Source organism: Phascolarctos cinereus, unplaced genomic scaffold, assembly GCF_003287225.1.
Source record: "Phascolarctos cinereus isolate Bilbo 61053 unplaced genomic scaffold, phaCin_HiC Scaffold_7;HRSCAF=346, whole genome shotgun sequence".
In the NCBI taxonomy this organism is placed as follows: domain Eukaryota; kingdom Metazoa; phylum Chordata; class Mammalia; order Diprotodontia; family Phascolarctidae; genus Phascolarctos; species Phascolarctos cinereus.
Genome location: NW_027556180.1, coordinates 6929235 through 6955000, shown reverse-complemented (window position 1 = coordinate 6955000; position 25766 = coordinate 6929235). Strand labels below are relative to the sequence as shown.

The 25766-nt window shown below is 40.7% G+C and overlaps 1 protein-coding gene across 1 annotated transcript in view; it reads left to right on the top strand.

Annotated features, from left to right (window-relative positions):
- The window catches only part of IL1RAP (interleukin 1 receptor accessory protein), a 134828-nt gene that overhangs the window by 105089 nt on the left and 3973 nt on the right, over window positions 1-25766 (top strand). Inside the window, 3 exon segments of the mRNA XM_020964737.2 lie at window positions 4401-4549; window positions 11931-12080; window positions 13930-14073. Of these exon segments, the coding sequence (XP_020820396.1) occupies window positions 4401-4549; window positions 11931-12080; window positions 13930-14073 (443 nt within the window).

The window sequence follows — 25766 nt, the reverse complement described above, 5'->3', positions numbered from 1 at the left end:
TCTTTCAATTAATATTTTACTCTCTAGTTCCAGGACCTCAGAGCAGTTTTCCTTGATAGTGTCTTGAAAGATGCATTCCAGGATCTTTTTCTTTTCCTTCTTTTTTGTCTCTTTTTGAGCATGGCTTTGAGGTAGTCCAATAATTATTAAAGTATCTCTCCCGGATCTATTTTCCAGGTGAGTTGTTTTTCCAATGAGGTATTTTACATTTTCTTCTATTTTTTTCCCTCATTCTTTAGATTTTGTTTGACTGATTCTTGATGTCTCAAAGAATCATTATCTTCAACTTACCAAATTCTTATTTTTAAGGAATTATTTTATTCAATTAACTTTTCTTCCTCCTTTTCCACTTGGCCAGTTGTACTTTTTATTTAATTTTTTTAAATTTTTTTTCCATATGCTTTTGAGTTGAAAATTTTTCTCCCTTTTCCTCCCCCCCACCCTCCCAAGATGGCACACAATTTGATATAGGCTTTACATTTACATACCCATTAAACATATTTTCACATTAGTGAAGTTGTAAGTAAAAACTAAAAACAATACAAGGATCCATCAGAAAGATGAAACAAAACTCTACAGAAGGTAAAAATGAATGATAGCGATTCGACTTCCATAGTTCTTTCTTTGAATGTGAACAGCATTTTCCATCCCGAGGCCTCTGGAAATGTCTTAGATCCTCGTAATGCTGAGAAAGATTCAGTTTAACAATCTTAGTCATTGCATAATGTGGCTGTTATTGTGTACAAAGTCCTCTTGGTTCTGCTCACTTCCCTCAGCATCAGACCATATAAGTCTTTCCAGGTTTTTCTGAAGTCAGCCTGTTCATCATTTCTTACAGTACAATAGTATTCCATTACATTCATGAACCACAACTTGCTCAGCCATTCCCCAATTGATGGGCATCCTCTCAATCAGTTTTACTTTTTAAGGAGGCATTTTATTCCATGTTTTTTTTTTTCCCATTTGGCAAATTTTATTTTTTATGAAATTGTTTCTTTTTTCAGTCCTTTTCCTTCTTTTTCCAAGCTGCTGACTCACTCTAGTATACCTTCTCTTCTCTTTTCCTAATGTTTTCTTCTACTTCTCTTATTTGATTTTTTAAAAATCCTGTTGAGCTCTTCCAAGAAGGATTTTTGGGCTTGAGGCCAATTCATCATCACCTTTGAAACTTTGCATGTCGGTATTTTGACATTATCCTTTTCTGATCTTGTGTATTGATCTTCCCTGTTATGATAGTAGGTGTTTATGGTCAGGGCTCTTTTATGTTTTTGCTCATTATTAAGCTTATTTCATAACTTTTAAAGTTGGGCTCTGCCCCTGGGCCTAGGGGACACTGTCCCAAGCTGCCTGTGCTGGGAGCTGCAGACTCAGTCACTAGCTTTCTGCATCAGGAACTCAGGTGCTTTTGGGCTGCTCATTGTGCTGGAGTGGCCGGGCCTAGTTGTGTTTGTTGTGCTAGGAGTTCAAGGGCTGGCATTTTGCCTTCTACACTGGGTTTAGAGGCCTCAGAGATGGCCTGCCATGCTAGGATAGAGGGGTCTTGATTGCTGATCTGTGCTATGGCTAAGAGCCATCCTATGGCTTACCCAAAAAGTGCATACCGTGGGCTGCACTCCCCTTTTACCAAATTGAGACAGATTTTTCCTGAAATCCTTTTAAGTTATCAGAAGCTAGAAAATTTCACTCCAACTTTTTATAGGTTCTGTCACTCCTGAATCCATTTAGAGGCTTGTTTTAATATTATTTCTGAGGGAAACTAGGGAGAGCTCAGAAAACTTTCTTTGCCATCTTGGCTTAGTCATTATTTTTAGTAACTTTTCTCTGGCCTCTTATAATAATATTCTAATATGTCTCTCTGACTCAACATTGTCTCCATTACAAATCATCCTCTAAAAATGTGTCAAAGTACCTTTTTTTTTTTCTAGAGCATAGGTCTTCCCTTGATGTCTCCCTACTCATCAAAGTCTAGGCTTCCTGTTACCTCCATCCTGAAACATAAAGTATTTTCTTTTGCATCTAAAGCTCCTTCAAACCCCACAGTCTTCTTACCTATCCTGTCTTTCCATGTCTCCTTCCCTCCTCACACAGTATGAGCTATCCATACTAGCTTCCTTGCTTTTTTTAAAGAAATATTTGATTATTTTCCCATTTTTATTATAAAATTTTTATTTTTAAGTTATGAAATAAAACAAGCATTTCCATAATATAATGCAATAAAAAAAAGATCATTGCACATGAAACTGCAAATCTAGTGTGCCAACTTCCTATTCTTTTCAAATATACAACAAAATTTTCGTGGAAATTACTTTTTTCTTCCCTTCCACCACCACCTTAGAGATGGCTGCATTAGACATAAATAGGTGTGAGTGTGTGTGTGTGTGTGTGTGTGTGTGTGTGTGTGTATGCAAGTGTAAAATTATTCTATACATATTTCTATTTATCAGTTCTTTCTCTTGATGCAGATAACAAGTTTCTTCATATGTCTTTTAGAGTTACTTTGGGTATTTATAATAGTCAAAATAACTTATTTTAAGTAGTTCTTAAAACAGTATTGCTATTCCTTTATACAATATTGTCTTGGTTCTACTCATTTCACTCTTCAATATTCTGTGCAAGTCTACCCATGTTTTTTTTTTTTCTAAAATCATTGAGCTCATCATTTCTTATAGCATGGTAATATTCTGTCACAATTATATACCACAACCTATTCAACCATTCCTCAATGGATGGGCATCCCTGAAATTTCACTTCTTTGCTATCACGAAGGGAGCTGATAAAACATTTTAGAACAAATAGGTTCTTTTCCTTTTTCCCTAATTATCTTCAGAATTATACCAAGTAGTGGTATTGCTGGGTCAAACAGTATAGGTAGCTTAGTAACTCTTTGGGCATAATTCCAGATTGCTCTGTAAAATGGTTGGATCATTTCCCAATTCCACTGACAAGTCCTACTTTTCTATATCTCATGATACTACATCTTTCCTGTCTGTATTTGTACTGGCTATTCTCTATGCTTGAAATTATCTCTCTCCTCAGCTCCAAATCTTAGAATCTGTGGCTTGTTTTAAGTATTCAACTCAAATCTCATCTTATGTGACACATTTTTCTTTTCTGTTTTAGTTTTTTTTTAATTATTTTATTTCAATTTATCAAAAATGACTTCCATAAGCTTTTGAGTTTTAATTTTTTCTACCTCTCCCTTCTGACCTCCCTCCCCAAGATGGCATGCAATTTGATGTAGGCTATACATATACATTCATATTAAAAATATTTTCATATTAATCAAGTTGTAAGGAAGAATTAGAACCAATAGAAGGAATCACAAGAAAGAGGAAACAAAAAGAAACAGAAGGAAAAAAAAATCAAACAGTATGCTTCAAACTGCATTCAAACTCCATAGTTCTTTCTTTGGATATGGATGGTATTTTCCACCTTGAGACTTTTGGAGATGTCTCAGATCCTTGCATTCCTGAGAAGGACTAAGTCTATCAAAGTTGGTCATCATACAACATTGCTGTCACTGTGTACAACATTCTCTTGGCTCTGCTCAATTCACTCAGCATCAGAGCATACAAGTCTTTCCAGGTATTTTGGAAGTCTGCCTGTTCATCATTTCATATAGGACAATAATATTCCATTACATTCACATACCACAACTTGCTCCACCATTCCCCAATTGATGGGCATCCCCTTACATTTCCAATTCTTTGCCACCACAAAAAGAGCTGCTATAAATATTTTTGTACTTGTGACTCCTTTTCCCATGTTTTTATGATCTCTTTGGGATACAGCCTTAGAAGTGCTATTACTGGGCCAAAGGTTATGCACGTATTTATAGCCCTTTGGAAATAGTTCCAAATTGTTCTTCAAAATGGTTGGATCATTTCACAACTCCAACAACAATGCATTAGTGCTCCAATTTTCCCACATCTCCAACATTTATCATTTTCCTGTTTTATCATGTTGGACAATCCCATAGGTGTGATGTGTGTAAGAGAACTTCCCCTACCCCCCAAATAGCTCATGTTTTCGTCTCTGAGGATCCCTTTCATTTATTCTATATCTTCTAATTTACATGTCTTTCCTCCATTAGAACATAAGCTCTTAAAGGGCTGGGGGTATATTTTTCCCTTTATATTGCCTGTGATTAGTACAATGATTGTCATGTAATAGTTTAGTAAATGCTGGTTGATTTGGTGAGAAAAAATTGAATGAATGAATATAGGAAAGTAATGGCATTTGTTTCCCAAATCCATTCAGGACCATTTGAGTGACCAAGACTCCATCACTCATCACTTAGTTTCCCTCTGCCTTTCTTACATGCTGAATATCACTTTGCATGTGAGTCTTTTTCCTTAGGATCACCATGTCAGTAATCTATTTTGCCTTCTTATTCCTAGTGAGAATGTCTCAGTTGTTGGAGATAAAACAATAACCAGGGTACTGAGCATCAAAAAAGTGACCTCTGATGACCTGAAGCGCAACTACACTTGTCATGCAAGAAATGCCAAAGGAGAATCTGTAAAGCGAGCCACCGTCAAACAGCTAGGTAACCTCACCTGTGGGGCCATAGTGTATGAGCACTCACAGTATAATAGTCATTCCTTCCTGGAGGCTCAAAATTTGTTGGGGACTTTTTCCATGTTTTTTATAATTGTCTCTACATATAATTGGCTTCCTTCATAATCCTATATATTTCATTTTGTGCTTAAAAACAACTCATTATTGGAGAAGTCCATAGGCTTCATCAGACATAGCCAAAGGCATCTAGGATACACACAGACATAGACACAGACACACAAAAAGACACACACGCACACACACACACACACACACACACACACGCACACACACACGCACCATGAAAAATTTTGGAACCAGAATGACGATGGTAACATATCACAATGCAGTCCTAATCAGCTTTGAAGAGAAGGTTCAGGGAGGCTATGGCCACTGAATGACTTCAAGAATTTGAGCATCTTTCACGTGGAGGGTGTGGTGGTTAGTGTTGTTCTGTTCACTTGCAGAGGACAGGAAAGAGTAAAAGTTAAAAAGAGACAGATGCAGTTTCAGTATCTGGAAAACCTTCCTAACGCTTGAAGCTGTCCCCATTTAGAATGGGACACAGTAGATGGTAATGAGTCTCCCCTCATTGGACCATTCAAGCAAATAGTTGACAGCACTTCTTAGGTGTGTTATAGTGGGGAATCCTTTTTGGGTAATGTTTGAACTAGATGGCCTTTAAGGTCACTTTCAAACTCTAAAATTCTGTTGTTCTTTAAACTTTCTGAGGGGAGGGAAGATGCTGTATTTGTCTGTTATGGTTTCCAGTGCCTAAAGTGGCTCATTGTATTGCAATGTAATGAATTATACATAGAAGTTAAATTGGTTGTTAAATAACTTAGTTTTTATCTTATTTCCCCACAAACTCATTGCCATCCTCTATCCAATGGCATCACTTTCGAGTGAATGCCCCACTGCTGTACAGATTTACTTCATGGAATCTCCTAGGTATCTCCTGACATGTCAAAGAACAATTCCAAGCTGGGTCAGTTTGTCTCAAAGACCATATTAACCAGTTCGGTGGGCACCATGCATAGATCCTGTCTCATGGCTGTTTGATCTGGACAATAGAAAAGTCCTTTCAGAAATAAATGTCACCCTCTATTCCTGATGAAAGGCCTGAGGAGATGAGGCAGGATCACAGAGGGACAATAACTTCCTGATCATTAGGAAATATCACTGCCAAATTTAGGACAATTCACCTTGGGCAGTGACAGCCAATGGTTCATTATTGAATTTTTATAAAATATCCACATAATGTGAGCTTAAATAGAGGAGCCATTGACCAAGTTGACAGGGAATCATCCCAGGGCTCTGGGAATGATCAATGACTGTAGTAGCACCATGCTTTGCCTTCTCAAGCACAGCTCTCATGGTGTAACATGGCAGATTCAGAAAGTCCAGCCCCATCAACAGAGGGACAAGGGGCCTTAGGTAGTCTTGGTGTTACTCTGCCAGCCCAACTACTCAATGAAATGGGGAAACTCAACTTCTGGGCCCCATGGGAGGCCATGAGGCTTACAATGGCAAAAGGATGCACCTAGGCCCAGTAAGGGAAGCAAATTGCCTCTTGGTGCTTGCCTCTGCTTGTCCCCCTTTTAAAGCTATATGCATCTGGTTGATCCAATCTAGAGGCTCATTTGTTTTGACTTAACTGATTTTTTTTTCTTTGTTCCAAGGATAGGCTTAGTGGTCAGTGGGTTTAAGAGAAGGGCAGATATCAGAATGAGGGTATATAGGCAGTACAGTGGATAGTGTTGGGCCTGGAGTCAGCAAGACTCATCTCACTGAGTTAAAATCTGGCCTCAGACACTTACTAGCTGCATGCAAGTTACTTAACCATGTTTGCCTCAGTTTCCTCATATGTGAAATGAACTGGAGAAGGAACTGGCAAACCGCTTTAGAATCTTTGCCAAGAAAACACCAAATGAGGTCACAAAGAGTCAGACACAACTGAAAAATGACTGGATAACCACAAAAAGATCTAAGAAAGACTGTGATGTAAAAACAGAAGGAATCAGTAAAAAAAAATTAAAAACAAAATGAAAGAAAAATAGGGAATTGCTATGAGCTTCTTCTAGTAATGCTCTATATACAGTTTATGTATGGCATACATGTGTATGTATGTGCGTAGGGGAGTATTTTTCAATTTAAGTTGGTAAAAGTGGAATGGGTGACCTCTGAATGTTGTTGGGTGGCTCCCCATTCTTACAGGTCTTCAAGCAGAGGTTAGTCAATCAACTGTCAAGGATGTTATACTGGGGATTCTTTTGGTGTATGACATGAGGTGCCTGGATGCTTCCTGAGGTTACTCCCACTGAGGGGATTTTTCTGTGGCATATCCTATGACCCACACTTCAACCGTCGCTTTAGCCTCTCCGCTTTTGGACGTCCTCTGCTGACAAACGTACCTGATGAACAATTCTCTTCCTTTTAATGTTGAATATTGGTTGTTACCTCCCTGACTAATTATCCATGACACCATTTACTGGTAGAGACAGATGATCATGGATTTGACATTGGAGGGGACCCCAGGAAACACCTCATCCAGACTCTTCATTTTACAAATGAGGAAACTGAATGTCATAGGGATTAAGCAGCACGTCCAAGTTCACCCAGGTCTTGGCTTCCGGTCCCCTGGCATTCCTTTATTATGTTGTCTGGATCTGAATTTCTGCCCATTGCTCTAACCTCAGTCACCAGGGCTAGGAGAAGGTACATCAGCTTTTTAACCACAAGGAAAATGTCCCTAGACAATCGAATGAGAAAGAAGAGGAAGTTAACATCCTAGGTTAACATATTATTAAAATTGTTTAAATAATATGCAGATGGCACAAATATAAAAGCCATTCCTGATCTGCTTCCATGCTAGAGCCCTCCCTCTGTTCTTCATTTGCAATTACTCCTTTTTCTGGCTTGCTTGTCATAGTTGTTTGCATGTTTTCTTCTCTATCCAATTGTGAAATCTTTGAGAGAAGGGACAGTTTTTTGCCTTTCTTTGTACCTTTAATTCCTAGAACAGTGCCTGACACATAGTAAGCGCTTAATAAGTACTTAATGACCAAATGACTGTCACTTTAGCAAGCACTTTAGCCATCCATCCATCTGTTCATTCATACCTTACACACAGCATTGGGGTGTATGGGATGTTCTGGAGGACTAGCACCTCGGTATGAGGTCTTGCCAAGCCCTTTTCATGGCTGCTCATCCAACTTTGCTGTCTACCTGTCACCCAAGTCACACCTGTGGCCCCAAGAAGCTATAGCATGCACAGTGGCCACTTCTGGTAAACCATCTTGTCAGACTGGCTAAACCAGGTTGAATGTAACTGACAGACTGCAAACCCATTGGTGAGTCGGGCGGGTGTCTACCCCAAGCATATGAAGAGTTCCCCCAGCGGAATAGTCGGATCAGAACAATTTGTTCCAATGGCCATGAACAAGGCTGAAGCAGGCACGGTGGAGTGCTTAGAACTTGGTCAGACATTGAAGGTGCCAAGGTCATCCACTGCATCCCAGGCCATCACCAGTCTTCTTGACTTCTGCCTTGCCACTGGAATTCAATGACTAAGGAAGAGAGAGTGAGGCTGATAACCTTGTGAAAGTCTGGCTCATTTAAATGCAATTTGTGCACAAGTCAAGACATCACCTGTGACGTCATCGTTCCTCTTGGACAATGAAGAGCAAACAGCGACAGCTGCCACAACAGAAGCGCTCAGCGTTGCAATCCCCCAGTCTGAAAATCTTCCCTGCCTGTCCTTCCTGCCCAGGATTTGCTCCCATATAATCCCTTCCTCCTAGCTTCCATGGCTTCTCTTCAATCTCAGCTAAAATGCCATGTGGCTTGAAAGCCTTTCTCTAGACTCTTTCATCTCAGTTGTTGCTTACTCATGTCTAATATTTCATGATGCCATTGAAGGTTTGCTTAGTAAAAATATCGGAGTGGTTTGCCATTACCTTCTTCAGCTCATTTTATAGATGGAGAAACTGAAGTAAACAGAGTTAAGTGACTTGCCCGTGGTCGCACAGCTAGTAAGTGTCTGAGGCCAGATTTAACTGAGGTCTTCCTGACTCTAGGCCTGGATTTCTATCCATGCACCACCCAGCTGCCAATAATCTTAGTGCCTTCCCCAGACTGATCATTTATAATTTAAACTGTTTTGAGCTTATTATTCACGGTTATTTTCAAGTCCTCCCCCCCACCCCCAATTGTCATCTCCTAGAGAACAGAACTATCTTTTAGCCTTTCTTTGTGTCCCTAGTACTCATTACAGGGCCTGGAATGTAGCAGGTACTTAATAAATGCTTGGTGACTTAACAACAACTTGGCTTCAATTGAGCTTTACTAAATTAATCTGATCTTACTGCCTACCATGGGCCTTGCCTCCTTTCCTGCTTTCCCTCTTGATGGTCTTCATCTATCAAACCTTCTATCTCTCACCTGTGAGTGATTGTAAAGGCTGCCACCCCCATGCCTGAAAGATGATCTTTCCATATGTGAAATTATGCATTTCTCTATGTGTGTATGTGGTACTTCTCCCCCAATACCTCTGAGCTGCTTGAGGGCAGGAAAGATATCCCTTTTGAAATTGTGTCTTTAACATGGTAAGACCCATAGGAAAAACTCCTCTAATGTTGGCTGAACTGAACTGAATGTGGTCTTCTAAGGAACATTGCTTTCCAAACCCTTACTACTTCCTTCTAATGCCCTCCGCAATGATGTTCTTGATGTATTTGGGGATTATCTTCATCAAATTTGTATAGAAATGGGAAAGCAGCCAATGCATGACTGACTCTTGATGCTCTCTTGGGTACTTCTTTTTGGCTAGTAAGATCCAAGATCCTCTCACTCCAATTCTTTGGTGTCCGTTCATTCAGGTACCTTAAGGATCTAATCATTCTACCATTTAATAAATATTTATTGAAGACTTACTGTTCTCTAGGAATTTTATTAAGTGCTAAAAACACAAAGAATGGCAACCTTGCTATGCCCCACTAAAACCAAAAAAAAGTGGTCCCTGCCCTCAAGAATCTCATCTTATAATGCAAATAACCATGTACATGCTATTGTATATATTCATATATATACATATATAATACACACATGTTTATGTGTGTATGTATGTGTGTGTGTATATATATATACACACACACATACATTATACACACACACACACACACACAATCAATGAAAGATAATCTCAGAATAAATGTTCTGGCAGTGGGAGGAGATACCAGGAAAGGCTTCTTGCAGAGGAATGAATTTCTGCTGAGTCATAAAGGAGGCCAGTGTACTGCATAATAAAATACTTGAAGAGTGGTAAGGCATAAGAATTCTGGGAAGGCAAGAACGGACCAGGTTGTGAAAGCCTTCAAAAGCCAAATAAGGGATTTTATATTTGATCTTGGAAGTCATTGGGAGCCACTGATTTATTGAGTAGGGAGGTAACGTGGACAGTTCTGTGCTTTAGAAAAATTGCTTTGGGAGATGAATAGAGGATGGATTGTAGTGGGGAGTGAATTGAGGCAGATAGAATAATCAGAAAACTATTGCAAAACTCTCTCCCTTACCATTTTCAAAACTGTATTACCTGGACCTTTGACTATGTTGTTCAGCAATTTCTCAGTCATATCTGACCCTTTGTTACCCCATCTGGGGTTTTCCTGGCAGAGATACTGGAATGATTTGCTATTCCTTTCTCCAGCTCACTTTACATGTGCGGAAACTAAGGCAAACTGCGTAAGTGACTTGCCCAGGGTCACACTGCTAAAAACTGTCTGAGGCCAGGTTTGAGCTCAGTGAGATGAGTTTTCCTGACTCCAGGTCTGTTCTATCCACTGAGGCATCTAGCTACCCATGCTTGCTCTTACTCCAACCTGATTTCAACTCCACAGAATAAGATGTCACCTCCAGGATAAGCTCATCACTTTTAATCTCATCACCAGGATATTACCAGAAGCCCTGACACCACCCTCCTCAGCTTCCTGTCCCCTCTGAATGGAGTGCTAGAGGGTAGAGTATGGAACTCATCCGAAATTCTTCCTTAATAGAGGGCAGAAATTGGACTACCAGCTCCATCCCCTGTGCCTGGTTTAAACTCAGGAACAAAATGTCCTTCCACCATGTATCCCCTGATATCCCATCCCCACCTTCCTGTCATGCCTTCTTTTATGTGCTATTCTCACCCATCAGATTGCAAGCTCTTTGAGGGCAGAGGCTTATGTTTCTTAGTTGTTTTCCCAGAACTTAGCACAGTGCCTGGCTCATAGTAGGCACTTAATGTTTATTGAATTAAGTTGCTCTGGTTTAGTTTTCCCTCATCTTTGTTGTCTTCAGCATCATTTCTACCTCCTCAAGAATCACAGCTGGCATCTTGGTGTCCATGCTTAAATTCAACGGTTCTATTGTCATTGACAGTGAAGGATGTGGTATATACAAGTTGTCAGATTTTTACCAACTTTAGTTGGATTTTGACCATTTTCAGTGTCATCCTTAAGTGCTTATAAAGAAACAAACAAAAAAAAAACTTTCCATATTTGGCTTTCTCACCAAATATATTTTAAACTACTTTCTCCTCAAAGTTTTGCTGTCTTATGATGAAACACTTTTAAAAAATTTTTTTTGGATAATTGAGTTTCCGAATCTTGCCCAAACTGAAGTTGCAGTGGTCACTGGTGGGCCTGATCCCATAATGATCAGCATGGGAGGTATTGGCATACTCCATTTCTGAGCTGGATTGATTCACTACTTTACAGGTATCCTTGTACCTCCACAGTCCCGGGGACTTACAAAAAAAAGTTACAAAACGAGACTCAGAATGAACTCTTGATCAGTTTAGCCCACTGCAGCTCAGAACTCCCAAGCTCCAGTGATTCACTAGCTTCAGCCTCCCCCAGCAGCAGGTATTATAAGAGTAGGCAACCACCCTAGGCTAAGCAACCTCTTCCCACTCTTCCACCATCTGCTCTATAAGATTTTGCAATCAAGTTTATATTTCTAACCTTTACCAATTGAAAGAAAATTAATTTCAGCATGATTTACTAGGTGCTTGCTTCACAAGTGCTTAGCATATGTTTGGATTAATTCAATGCCTTTCCACTGTAACTAGGATTCAGGTCCTTATCTTGCATTTTGGTAACTATTCAACCCTGGGCAAGCCAGTCAAGGACTCTTAGCCTCAGTTTTCTCAGTTTTCTCTTAGCCTGTAAAATGAAAACATTAATTCCTACCCTGCCTTTCTTCCACAGGACTGTTGGGTAACTCAAATGAGATAATGAATTGAAAGGCTTATTGAAAAATGCTGAGGTTGACCAAAAGGCCGAGTGTCATGACTCAAGCTGATTTCTTCTTCTGTATCTGACCTTCAGTTGTACCTCCGAGATACACCGTGGAACTGGCCTGTGGATTTGCAGTGACAATTGTGCTCATCATCCTTCTGATTGTTGTCTACCATGTGTACTGGCTGGAGATGGTCTTGTTCTACCGGGCTCACTTTGGGACAGATGAAGCCATTTTGGGTAAACAATCCACCTTTTTATAAACAGATTTTTCTGTTCTCTTCAGACCAAAGGTTTCACAAAGCTTGTTCATAAGATCTTAGAATTGTAAATTGAAACCCAGGAGGGGCCTTGAAGGCCACCTATTCCAGGTTGTTCTCTTTTGATGATTAAATATCTTATGATACCTTGAGATGATCATTATTCTCATGAAGCCCTATTGTATTGGACTACACTGAAAACAAAGCCCCAAACTCATGATGCCCAAGCCAGGGATTATCTCTGGGCCTAGCATTTTTGGAATGAACACTTGGTATGATTTTTTTTTCAATTTGCTCATTTTTTCTAATGAATGTGAGCACAGCAATCATTTTCCTGCTAATAGAGCTCAAATTGCTTCACGTGCATTAGTTTGATTCTCAGTGAAACTTCCAGTATACCTATTGTATACTTATTTTTCCTTAATTCCAGATAGAAGAAAAACATTGTGACAGCTTCTTGGTGAAAAGACAATAATGATATGAGACATATATGTGAATCAAGTTTTGTAGAATGGGGAATTTTTTTTTTTATGTTGGGAAGATTTGGGGGAAATCTCCCTTTCTGTAGAACTTTTGCCAATTGAATCTGAAATCACTGAGTTTTAATGGCCTTCATCCCATGACTGTATACCAGGCATGATGAAACTTCTAATTCATAGGGTGGGAAATTGGTAGAGAAGAGAATGAATCCAGTTTATCCATCCTTTAATCAATAAGAATTTCTGAATTGTGATGGAATCTTAACATTTTTGCACTTGAAAATGAATGCTTTTTAGTGATGTCCAATACTCAAAAATTATCTTGGGGTGAAGTGGTAGACCTGGGGAATTCTTCTCAGCTTGGCTCTTTGTACACCAAAGATGAAGCAGATATTAATGTTAAATTTGATTCATTCCATTGATACCTATTCACCCATATGACAGGTCCCTGAATATATAGATTTGTACAGAATGCATTTCATGTAGAGTAGTAACCATCTTTAGAATTTAATACTGTGCAATCGATCAATAAGCACATATTAAAGCACTTGATTTGTGGGGCCACATGTGGCCTTCTAGGGCCTTGCCTGTGGCCTTTTGACTGAGTCCAAGTTTTACAGAACAAATCCTTTTATAAGAGGTATTTGTTCTGTGAAGTTTGGATTCAGTCAAAGGACCACACTTGAAGACCTAGAGGGCCATATATGGTCTTGACACCACAGGTTCCCCACCCCTGTACTAGGGGATGCAAATACTGTCAAAAAGAGTCCTTGCTTTCAAGTAGCTCATATTCTATTGTTTATGGTTGCTGCACTTCATACATGGAAGGAACTTTAGAGACCGTCTATTCCAAACCAGACCTTAAAAAATGACCCATTTTACAATGTATCCGAACAAGAGGTCAGTCTTTTTGGTCTTGTACCCATCATGCACATTTGTATGGCTCCAATGTGGCCATATTGTTTGCTGTGACATCTGAACTACATTGAAGTGGAGAATCACATAAAATTAAATTTTATTAGATCTTTTTCTCAAATTAGCTACTTCTGTAGAATTGTTCGTAATACCTAGCCAAATCACTCCCAGCTCATAGGATCACAAACGATTAATTTCAGAGTTGGGAGAGACCTTTGAGGCCGTAGAGTCTTACCCCTTCATTTGGCTGGTGAGGAAGTTGAGGCACATAGAAGTTAATCAGAGTTGGATACCTTGCCCAGGGACACCGAGCTAGATAGCAAAAAAGAAGGTGTCTTACATCCAGAAGCTAGATTTAAGGGTGCAAAAGGGTCTCTAAAGAGAGCAACTTTTCTGGCTGGTGACAAGTATTGCATGTGTGTTTTCTTTGGCTAGATGGGAAGGAGTATGATATTTACGTTTCGTATGCACGGAATGCTGAAGAAGAGGAATTTGTCCTTCTTACTCTCCGCGGAGTCTTGGAGAATGAATTTGGATACAAGCTATGCATCTTTGACAGAGATAGCCTGCCTGGGGGAAGTAGGTATTTCCCTGAGCAGTGGCTAGAGAAGCCAGGTTTCTCATCCCCAGCTTCAGAATTGGGATTAGTGTTGTTTCTTACTTCTATACAGGTCCTCCTAATCATCCCAACCTATCCAACAAACACTCATTATATCCCTACCTCCTGGGACCCAGTCACTCTCCTGAGTGGCAGGGCTCCAGACAAAAACAGGATAGCCCCTGACTTCGAGAAGCTTACATTTCTTCTGGGGTGAAGCAATACAGAAACAATTTATTTTAATACAACTAGAAATTATTAAATATCTATTTAAATGAGATATGAGAGTAAAGCACACACCTTATATTGCTTTACAAATGATAGCTATGATGATGATAATGATAATCATCATTATTATCATTACTCTTTGTCAGTCAGCAAGGGTGTATCAACATACACTGTGTCCTAGGCACTGTGATAAGCAATAGAGATACAAACAAAGGCTAAAACAAAAACGAAACCAAACAAAAACATGGTTGTTTCTCTCAAGAAACTCTCATTGCAATGTGGGAAAATACCATATAAAAAACTGTACAGTCTTTATGTGAAGCATTGAGGATCCCAAGACTGAAATGAAACACCGTCTGCCCGTCAGGAAGCTTCTGTTTTCCTGAGTGAAAATAGCACATGTGCAATGCAATTTGAATCAATATACACTTATTAAACAACTACTATATACCAAGAACTACCGTTCTTAATAGAAACATGCAAATAGAACAGTTCTTACCTCAAAGAACTTACATTCATATGGCTTTTTATTTCTGGAAATGGTAGAAGGTAATATGTATAAAAGGTTATCCCAATTTAACAGGGCTCCCGCCATTTCCCAGTTCAAATATGGTTTCAGGAGTGACTCATAGTAATTAGCTCATCAAAGCTCTCTGAGCATGTAGAGATGCCAGTTGTAGGCAATCTTGAAGATGTCCTTGCCCACTTTTTACAAATGTTCAGGCCAGTAAGTAAACATTTATTAATCACCTACTGTGTGTCAGGCACTGTGCTAAAGGTTGAGAATACAAAAAAAGAAGCAAAAGACCATCTTTGCCCTTGAAGAGCTCACAATCTAATGTTAAGACAACCAAATAATCTGTGCAAACAAGCTATTCACAGGAAAATGAGGAAATAATCAATGGAGAGAAGATACAGGAACTGAAAGGGTTTGGGAAAGGCTTCATATAGAAGGTGGGATTGAAGCTGGGTCTTGTAGGAAGCTAAGGAAGCCTGGAGGTACTTGCAAATGGGAGGGTGACTCCCATTGCACCTGGCCTCTTTCACTTTATTTCAACACACAATTATTTCAAAATTTTCTATGTGCTATGCACTGTTAGATATTGCAGAAACTGAGACAAAACAATGCAGTTTTTACCCTCAAGGAGCATTACTCTGCATCTTAGAATTCTTCAAGCCAAAGACTTCCTGAGAAAAACTTAGCAGATTTTGAGGAGAACTCCTAGAACAGGTATTATATTATTTTGGGTCATGGATACTTTTGGACAGTCCAGGAAAGCCTATGGACCTCTTCTTAGAACTGTGTTTTTAAATAGTTGAGAGAAATGCTGAATTTCAGCTAGATGAAAAAGAAAACAAAGATATGCCCCCCACCCCATCCAAGTTTATGATCTCCCTGAAATCTTTCCATAGACTCCTAGGGAGGTCTATGCATCCTGGCTTAGGAACCTCTGTCTTAGAGAGTTTCTTTTTAGATCAATTTCAGATGCCTCTGTGGTTGGATTGATGCTCATTTGTCTCTCTTTAAGTCCATGGTAGCATAGAAAGGGGCTATGCCCTTCCCACTGCCTTGGACCCTTCCTTTCACCTTGATTACAGAGGTCTCAGAAGATGAGAGGCTCATAGGTGGAGAGTTGGAGGAGGCTTGCGAGATTATTTCATCCAGGGCATAAGAGATGAATGAAGAAATAAAATATAAATTCTAACTGTTATTTAATTGAAATATTTTTAAATTTTTATATTTAAATATATTATTTAAATATTTTTAATTTAAATTTTACATTATAATTTTGCTTTATCTGCACAACTCCTTTCTCCTTCCCACTACTGTTCACATTATCAAAAAATAGGCTAGACATTTATTCAGACTGAGAGGAGGAAGGATGCCCCACTGTAATAAGTCTACAATTCAGAATGTTTGCAAGGAAATGCAACTTTGCTGCTGAAGAGCCCATGGAATATTGCCAAACAGTGGTGAACAGAGCTACCAGATGAAGGTCCTCGCAGGCCTGCTTTCATATGCCGTTAAGAATCCATTTTCATTAGCTTATCCCTCAAGTGGTGACTGTTAAAATGTCTGAACCCAGCAATCTGTTCTCTTCGGCAGCTGACATTTCCCTGCCTTGCCTTCACTCTTCTTAGAGGCAGCTGTAGCACAGTGCCTGGCACACAGTAGGTGTTTAATGAATGGCTTAGTTCCCATGAATCACAGACACTCCCCCCCCCATCTCCTTTATAGGGATACATTAGAAGAAGGCTGGCTTGATATTTCCTTCATTTGGGATTAGTGGGAGGGCATGCCCCTACTGGGTTCAACATTAGATTTCTCTAGCACTGTAACTCACCAGGAATTCAGACTGGGTTCCATCTTCATTTCATTCATAAAACCAAATTGACTTCTCAGGAGGCATTCTCTCAAAGAAAACAGTGAAGGATAAACGTAATGTCCAGTGATCTCACCTCCACTATGTATGGAGCTGTATGAGGCCATCCCCTGCCCTCACAAACTCTGTAGTTCACAGTAGACCTTGAATTGAAGTATTGGGTCATAGTATCAGGCTGAGAGGTATAAGGAATGTTAGAAGCTGTCATGTCTAACTCTCTTTTTTCAGAGGAGGCACCGAGGCCCAGAGAGCTGACCTGACATGCCCTGGGTCTCCCAGCTTTTAAGTGGTTTAGGTGGGATGGGAACCTGTGCTTTCCTGACTCTCGATCATTCACGCTGCCTCTCAACACTGCCAATCACTATAGAGAGTGGGGATGATTGGAGTGCTGCGGGACTGTGGAGAGTCCAATTTTACCAAACAGTATCATTGCTCCTTTGAAAGGTCATATGGCTCATCTACACTGCATGTAGTCACAACCAAAATATCATGACGATCACTCCAGCGCCATCCCTCTGCAGCATCTGTCCCTGCCTGGCCCTTTCCAGGGGCCTCTTCCTTTTGGCCCTGGTCCTTCTCTCTCTTATTTTCCTCCTTTTATCTCTGAGTAGCTGTTGGCCGTGCTGTGTGGAGTGGATGCTCCATTTGGCCCCGGCCCCTGGGCTATCATTTCAGGATTCTCACTGCCACCTCTCTGCTTCTAGAGATTAGGAGGATGCTGCTGGTGCTCATGAGAGCATGGCAAGCTGTGTAATAGGCTCCCTCTGCCAGCATGGGTCCTGGAGTGCGTGTTCCCCTGTTCTGGTGAGAGGATTACAGAGGCTTGATAAGCAGACACCAGGAGATGGATTATCTCTGAGAGTCTGGGACAGGAAATGAGCAGGATCTTAGAAAGAGGAATCAAGTCACTCAAAATGTCTTCCCCCTCACTCTTCCACACTATATTCTTTTTTCCCGACCAAAAGGAAATATTTGCTTCTCAGTGAAACACAGACATATCAGACAGTCACTGCAGAGACATTTGCTCTACTGCAATGTGAGTTTAGGGAGGGAAAATATAGGGGCTAATTTCTACCACTGAGCCCAGACCTCAGAGCTAAGAGCAGAGGTTCTTTTCTTCTCCCAAACGTCACTCAGTTGTTGGACGTGTGTGCTTCTCTTTTCTTCAGAAGATGCTGTCCAAGGATGATGTCACATTGCTAAAGTCAAAAGGGTAGGAAGGACTGAAATGTGGCTTTAGGAACTTTGGGAAAAAATGAAAGGGTCATGCTTTGTTTCTGTCCAGTGCTACCAAAATTAACATTAATAATAGCTGTCATTTTCTGAGCATTATAAAGTGAGGCCTCTTACAGATAATACTTTAGTTGAGTCTCTTGGAGGCTAGTGAAGACAGAAGAGGTAGAAGGATGATAGATTCAAATTCAGTGGGGCCTTCAAAAATCTTCAGTCCCAACCCTTGTTTTTATAAGCAACTTTAAGAAATGCCTTTTCATTTACTCATTCATTCATTTAGTCCAATTCTCTCCTCTTACAGGAAACAACCATTTACTAAGGGCTTACTTTGTGTCAGACACTGGAACAGTGTCTGTAAGTAAGAGAATGTGAAACGCTCTGGATATCAACAAAAGGCAAAAAGCAGTCCCTGCCCTCAAGGAGCTAATCCTCTCATGGAGGAGACAGATTACAACTAGCAATGTTTAGAAGAAGTAAAGTTGAGCTGAGGCTTGGGGAAGTCAGAGAGTTCAGAGACACTGGGGATGGGACAAAGTATTCCAGGAAGGGAACACAAAGGCTTTTGCCAGTACAATGGGTTCTGATGAGCTATATGGGTCACTTAGGAATATTCCAAAGGTATGCTTCTAGAATCATGGAATCATAGGCTTGAAGCAGGTGGGCTCCTCAGAAGACATCTTATCCAACCCCCTTGTTTCAAAGAAGAGGAAGTGGAAGCACAAGGAAGATGAGTGGATTGCCTAGAGTGATGTGGGATGCAAGTGGGAACACCAAGATTCAAAACTTAGCCCCTCTGACTCCCAATCCAGCATTCTTATCTACGGGATTCTATTTGTCTTTTTTCTTCTTCAGAGAGCACCCCCACAGGCACATCTCTGGGTGTCAATGGAGGAAGACCAGCCTAGCTCCATGTCACAGAACCTCCCATGATCCAAGCCCTACATCTTATTCTAGTCCTTGGATTGGGGGATGTTCTCAACTGATTTGATCTTCTAGCCTGCCTGCCTCTCCCTGTTGCCTAGAAAAGAGTTCTTTCTGTTATTTTAAATTTTCACTTTCATTTCCAAATTTTGTCCTTCACTTCACCTATCTCTCCTCTACTCATTGAGAAGGTAAAAAAAAAATGATACCCAGTATACATATGAAGTCACGCAAAAAATATTTCCACATTAACTATGTTCTGATAAAAAGGGAAAAAAAAAGATGCTGCAATCTGCATTCTGAATCCATTGATTCTCTATCTGGAGGTGGAGAGAAATTTTCATCTTAAGTCTTTTGGAGTTGTGTTGGGTCTTTCTGTTTACCACAGATACTAAGTTTCCATAGTCAATTATCCTTACGATGCTTTCGTTGTGATATAGATTGTTCTCCTGGTTCTTCTCACTTCACCCGCCATTAGTTCATAGAAATCTGCCCAAGTTTCTCTGAAAACATCCTGCTTATAGCACAAGAGTGCAACACAAACACATACGCACACATACATGCATACACACATGGATGTGTGTATGTGTGACAGACATGTACACATGTATGCTTGTGTGTATATATGAACATCTATATTGATATATGGACATACACACATGCGCACACACACATATATAAAGGATATTTACAGATATAGATATACAAATGGATATACCTATATAAAAGGTCATCGTATCAAGCACATGTGTGTGTATATATGTACATGTGCCTATGTGTGCATATATATATATGCGTTTGTATACATGTGTGTTTGTGTACATATGTATGGTTGTATGTGTATACAAAGGCATATACATATAGAAATGCATATATACCTACATACATATGTCCTTTTCCTCAGAAATGGGTTCTGAAACCTAAATGCCCATGAAGGCCAGCCCTGTTCCATTTCAGTCCAGCCTGGCATCTCTTTTATTTGGGAAATGTTTGTTTCATTATTTAACTACCCAACATGGGTCTGGTTCCTCTCTCGCCATCCAGGAGGGGAGCCCAGTGTAAGAGCTCATCATAGCCTCATTGGCTAGTCCCTTTCCCTAAGTTTGGATACTCTTCTCCTAGGGTTGCTCAGAGTGACCTAGTTTCCATCCACACTAACTACCATGATCTTTTCTCTCTCAGTTGTCACAGACGAGACTCTGAGCTTCATTCAGAAAAGCAGACGCCTGCTGGTTGTCCTGAGTCCAAACTACATTCTTCAGGGGACCCAGAGCCTCCTGGAGCTCAAAGCTGGCCTAGAAAGCATGGCCTCTAGAGGCAGCATACACGTCATTTTAGTGCAGTATAAAGCGGTCAAGGAGACCAAGGTGAAGGAGCTGAAGCGGGCCCAGAAGGCACTCACAGTCATTAAGTGGAAAGGGGAGAAGTCCAAGTACCCCCAAGGCAGGTTCTGGAAGCAACTGCAGGTGGCCATGCCTGTGAAGAAAAGGCCTAGCCGGTCCAGCAGCGAGGAGCAAGGCCTCTCCTATTCTTCTTTAAAAAATGTCTGAGAGTGAAAGGGTTGAGAAAAATCTGCCGAGAGATTGACCCCTGGTCTTTTTGCTTCTTTGGGTCAGATAAAGGCACACTTTTGTGTGAGAGAACTTCTGGGAGTATTGTCCCCCACCTTCCTCCCCCCAGCAAATATAAGAGATAAGATATGGTTTATGTAGAATGAGTTGATTTGAGCAGATAGTTGGTCCTCTGGAGATAGTGCCATGGTTTAGGATGACTGTTCCCAAATGGCAGGCATGTGATCACCTACTGGCAGTGTCTAGGAAAGGTCCTGGCTGGTGGGAGCCCTGTATCTGAGCTTTCCAGCCCAATTTACAAAATCCACATCTTTGTATTCCATCTCTGCCCCCCTCTCTCCAAAGCGAGCTCTTCCCAGCCCTCCAGGGACCCCTTTTTGAAACAGATAGGCCAGGAATGAGTGTCTGGCTTGCTTCTGTCCTCATTTTTCTCTACTCACACTTTAAGAGGAGGCCAGGACCACGGACTCCAGAAGAACACTCAAAGGCTTGGCTGTTAGTGTCTGCCCTATGATACATCACCCACCACAAACCTCTCTAGCCTGGTGCCTGTGAAAAATCTGGTCTGTGAAACCAGTGTGGCTGGAAATGCTATACAACTTTACTGATGTTACAGGGCTGCCACATGCATCTCTGACTCCCCATCAGCCACAGGCAAGGGCTATTCTTTCAGCAGAGGTGGAGTCAGGGCTCTCACGACTCACACGTCTAATGGTGCTTTCTGGTTTACAAAACAGTTTTCCTTACATTTTCTCCTTGGAGCCTCATAGCAACTGTTAGTTGGCATTGTAGACATTATTATACCCATATTACAGATGAGAGAGACAGAGGTTCAGGTTAAGTGGGGTAAAATCATGACTAAAACCCCATACTCCAATTCTATATCTGGTGCTTTCCCCCCTTATACTTACTGACTTCCTAGAGATGCACTAATATATTTTTTTTTATTTCTGTCCTTTTTTTCTATTATTAAAGGCCAGTGACTTCTAGGTACATACTACTGATCCTATCCATAGGATCCCTTAGATCCTACTAGAAATCTACTACGGATTCTGAGAATCCATGATGAGAGGATTCTAGAAAGAGTTACTTCTGTCTAAGAAAAAAAAAACACACAGCCATCTTCCCATGGTCTTCGGTATGGGGACCAAACCTACAGGCCATCTTTTCAAGAGGTTGCCTAAGTCCTCCAATACAGCCCCCTATTGTGCACTTTCTCTTCCACTTAGAAGAAGGAATCCTACCTTCCTTTGGCCAGTGCCTTGTAGCTCAAATTGTCTTTGGAAAGTCACTGGTGAAGAAAGAGGCATTTCATGGAAAATGCAATGTTTAAAAGTCAGAAAGAAATCAGAAATAAAGTCCTCATTGTGTGTGTGTGTGTGTGTGTGTGTACACACACACACACACACACACACACACACATAATTACATGTGTGCCCAGGGCACCTTCACCAGTACATGGGAGTGATAGCTTTAAATATACACATGCACACATGTGTATATAAAACTACTATATATAGAATATATATGTGTACATATGTGTGTGTGTGTATAAGCACTTTGCTTCCCATGTGGTAAGTATTAAGTATTATAGGTAGGATTGTCTCCAGTAAAACAAAAAAAATATATTTGGGAAGGAGCTTGGCCAACTTCACATGGGTAGAAAGGCACAGGTCTGGGATTCTGATCCAAGTCCTCCACTGTCAAATCCAGTCTGCCTGCTTTCTGTGACACCATAGAGAAACAGCAGGTAAAGGAGCCTTTTAGGCGATTTTGGCAAAACCTGTAGCTTACATTTTTGTGTTTCCTTGTCTCTTCGTGGATGCTTTGGTGAGCATTCACCCCCCACCTTGAACAGAAGCCATCGGTTCTGAACACCTGGTCTCCCATCACTGCGTTACTGGGTGTAGGTGACATCATCTTTGTTTTGATGACTTGTGCCATAGTCAGGGCTCTTGCTGCCATGAGGAAGGATCATATTAGCTAACTGATTGTACATGTGGGCTAAGTACTGAATGTGTGCTTGGCCCTGGAGAAAGGAGGGCAAGCATGTCCCCCACATCCTAGGCCCAACTGCCCGTCAGTTATCAGGACAGCATTCAATTGTAGACCTTTCTCTTCATCTGTTGACTCAAATGAACCTGCTAAAATTCTTTGGGTAAAGCAGTGAGACTCGGGTGCCCATGAAGCAGTCTGCTTCAATATTCCAGGTGTCCTGACTTCCTTGGCATTCTGTCTCTGCTGGTTCTGGTTCTGGGATCGAGCTTGTCAAAATGCTGCCTCTTCAGTCTTGTTGCTGCTGGTGTAGCTGCTGCTGCTGCTTATAAAGATACATTGAGAGGTTGGCATCTAATTTCCACCCCAAAGAGGCACAGGAAGAGAGTAGGTACGTGTATGTGCTTTGGAGGAGATGGGATTGGGAGGAGGCCAGTCAGAAACAGAAAAAGGGCCTTTCTTTGCCCGGAAAAGGTCTTTCTCAATCCAAATGGAGCCAGAGCCCTAGAACAGATAAGTCATTATGACAGGTACCATAGACATGAACGACATTCTCTTTTGTAACCTAGCTGAAGTTGACAGAAAGCTAAATCTAATCTGAAAGTTAGGTTATTGGTTCAACTCAGTTTTACTTGGTCATTGAATATTTTCTTTCTGTATGTTTTCATATTTTGAGATTTTTAAAATCTCTGTATTTTTGTACCTTTTCTGTTTGTTTTGTAAATTGGCTTATTTTAAAAATAAACCATTTATTTTCCATTTTGAATTTTAGTTTGTGCATCTTTCTTTCCATTTTTTTTTTAAGTTTACTTTGGGACTTTAGCTACTAAGATGAGATCAATCCTTCATGATGGCATGTGATTAGTGAGACATAAGGGAAAAAAGTTTCACTTAAAGAAGACTTTTGTACCTGGAGCATGTCTGAGAACAAGGGTGTTGGTCCTACTTGCCAACAGATATTACATAGGAGCATACAAGAAAGAAAAGTTAGAGGTGGCAGATCTGAATGCCAGGGCGGGTTATAGATTCTTTGTCATTTCATGGACTTTGAAAAATGCTAACTTGTGTCAAATGTGGCCAGCCTCATGCATAACTTTCTCTACTTTCTACATAAATTAACCAAGAGAGTAGCAAGGGGAAAGATAGACTAAGGAATCCATCTCCTCCATGCATTCTTCAAGCTATTTCCAAAAGCAAGCTGTTGCCAGCCTCCTGAGTACTTAGAGTGGCAGGATGGGACCTCGGGGCTTCTGATTCTAAGGTGAATGCTTTTTCTAGAACATTAATGCTTACCTCTCTTTGAAAGTTTATCTCCCATCCCAAGCCATGATGTCAAGATTTTGACTCTGTTCTAGCACTGGAAATCATCTTGGAACCCATCTATTCCAAACAATTTATTTTACAGATGAAGGAATGATACCTAGATCAAAGAAGTAGTTTACCCAAAGTCAACCAAGTAGCAAGTAAATGTGGATTTGAACCCCGGTCTTAAGAGTACCAAAAAAAGATGGTCACACATACAGATAATGGAGTGCTCTATTCTTTGTGCTTTTCTTCAGATTCCTTCACCCCAGCCAATTACTTTCCCTTTTGGGCACCACTACAAATTCCATCCTTCATTGAAGGCTGCTCAGGCTTCTTTGGTTTCTCCCCACTCAATCTCCATGCTTGATACTCTGTTTGCTATCCTGGAGCTCCAAAGTAGTCTCAAGGATGAGACAAAGGAGCTAAGTGATTCAGAGGCATTTTCATCTCCACCAGATGCACATGTCCAAAGAAGATTTAAAGAGAAGAACTGTCATTCTGTAGCAAACGCTCACAATAAAGTAAGATTTTTAAACTCTGCAGCCAAATTGTACCTTCTACCCAGGTAAATATCTTGGCAGACAATCCCCCCTTCTACCCCATCGATATTCTGTGCACTCAACATTAAAATGCTAGACAGAGATTTAGGGTTGCTATCTTTTCTACAGCTACCTTGGGTAGCAACTGAGAGGATGTAACTAGAGTAATCTCCATGGTAACCTGCAGCAAGACTAGGGATGCTCGGAAAGGACAGTGCAGGCTGGTGATAAACATTGCCCTCAACCAGGAAACTGCACTTCCAAGCCAGGTTAGGAGCTCTCATACAGAATTCAAAGTTTTGCTTTTCTGCTAATTCACCTGACCCTCCAACACACATACACGTGCACACACACATGTGTGCTCACACACAGGCACACGCACATTTTTTAAACAACAAATAATATTTTTCCTGTTTAATTCCCCACCTCTTTCACCAGCTTTGGCTTCAAAATAACAATTGGCTATGAAAGACAGAAACTTACTTTGGTTGAGGTTTTTGAAAGAGTCTCTGGATCATTGTAGGCAGTAGTTAAAGATGAAATCCAAACATGTTTTAAATTAGGATAGCATCTCGGAACAAGTGCATAGAGATTACTTAGAAGGCAGCAACAGCTTTGGATACCTACGTCCAGATATGTTTAGAAACTCTGTCTTATATCTCATATAACATGGGTCATGGCAAGCATGTTTTTCTATTGTGGAAAATACAAAACACATTCACCAAGTGATCTATCCATCAATCGATAAACATTTAGTAAGTGCCCACAGCGTACCAGAACTGTGCAAAGCACTGGAGATCCAACAAAATGCTAAGATCTCAAGGAGTTCATAGTCCGATGGGGGAGACAACATGGAAATAAAAGCTCTATACAGATAAATTGGAAATAATCACCAGAGGAAAGGCACTAGCATTCGGGGGGCTCAGGAAAGGGTTCCTCTAGAACAAGGCTTTTTAAACTGTTACCACTCTCAAACCTTTCAGTGTTTCTTAAAGTGTGGGTTGAAACCCCATGGAAGGTAAGTTTTTGCTGGGCCTTGAAGGAAGCGAGGAAAGCCAGAATGTAGGGATGAAGAGGGTCAGCATTGCAGGCATAAGGGACAAGTACAGAAAATGGCTCTGTAAGGTGATGGAGTGTCCTGTGTGTGGAGCAACGAGGAGGCACTGGGTCAGAGTATGTGGTGGTGGGGAAATGAAACAAGGTATAAAAACAAGGAAGGTTCACAGGGTGAGGGCAGGGGGTGCAGGGTTCAAAACCACTTTGAATGACAATCAGAGAATTTCATGTTTTATCCTAGAGGAGATAAGCAGTGGTTAAAGTTTACTGAGTACCTGCGTTATTTTAGTAAGATCACTTTGGGTGGAGGATGGACTAGTGGACTAGGGTGGGCAAATGATTCCTGGCTAGCAGCCCAACCAGTAGGTTATCCACAATAGTCCAGGTGTGAGGAGATGAGGGCCTGCACCAGGATGGTGGCAATGTCAGAGGAGAGAAGAGG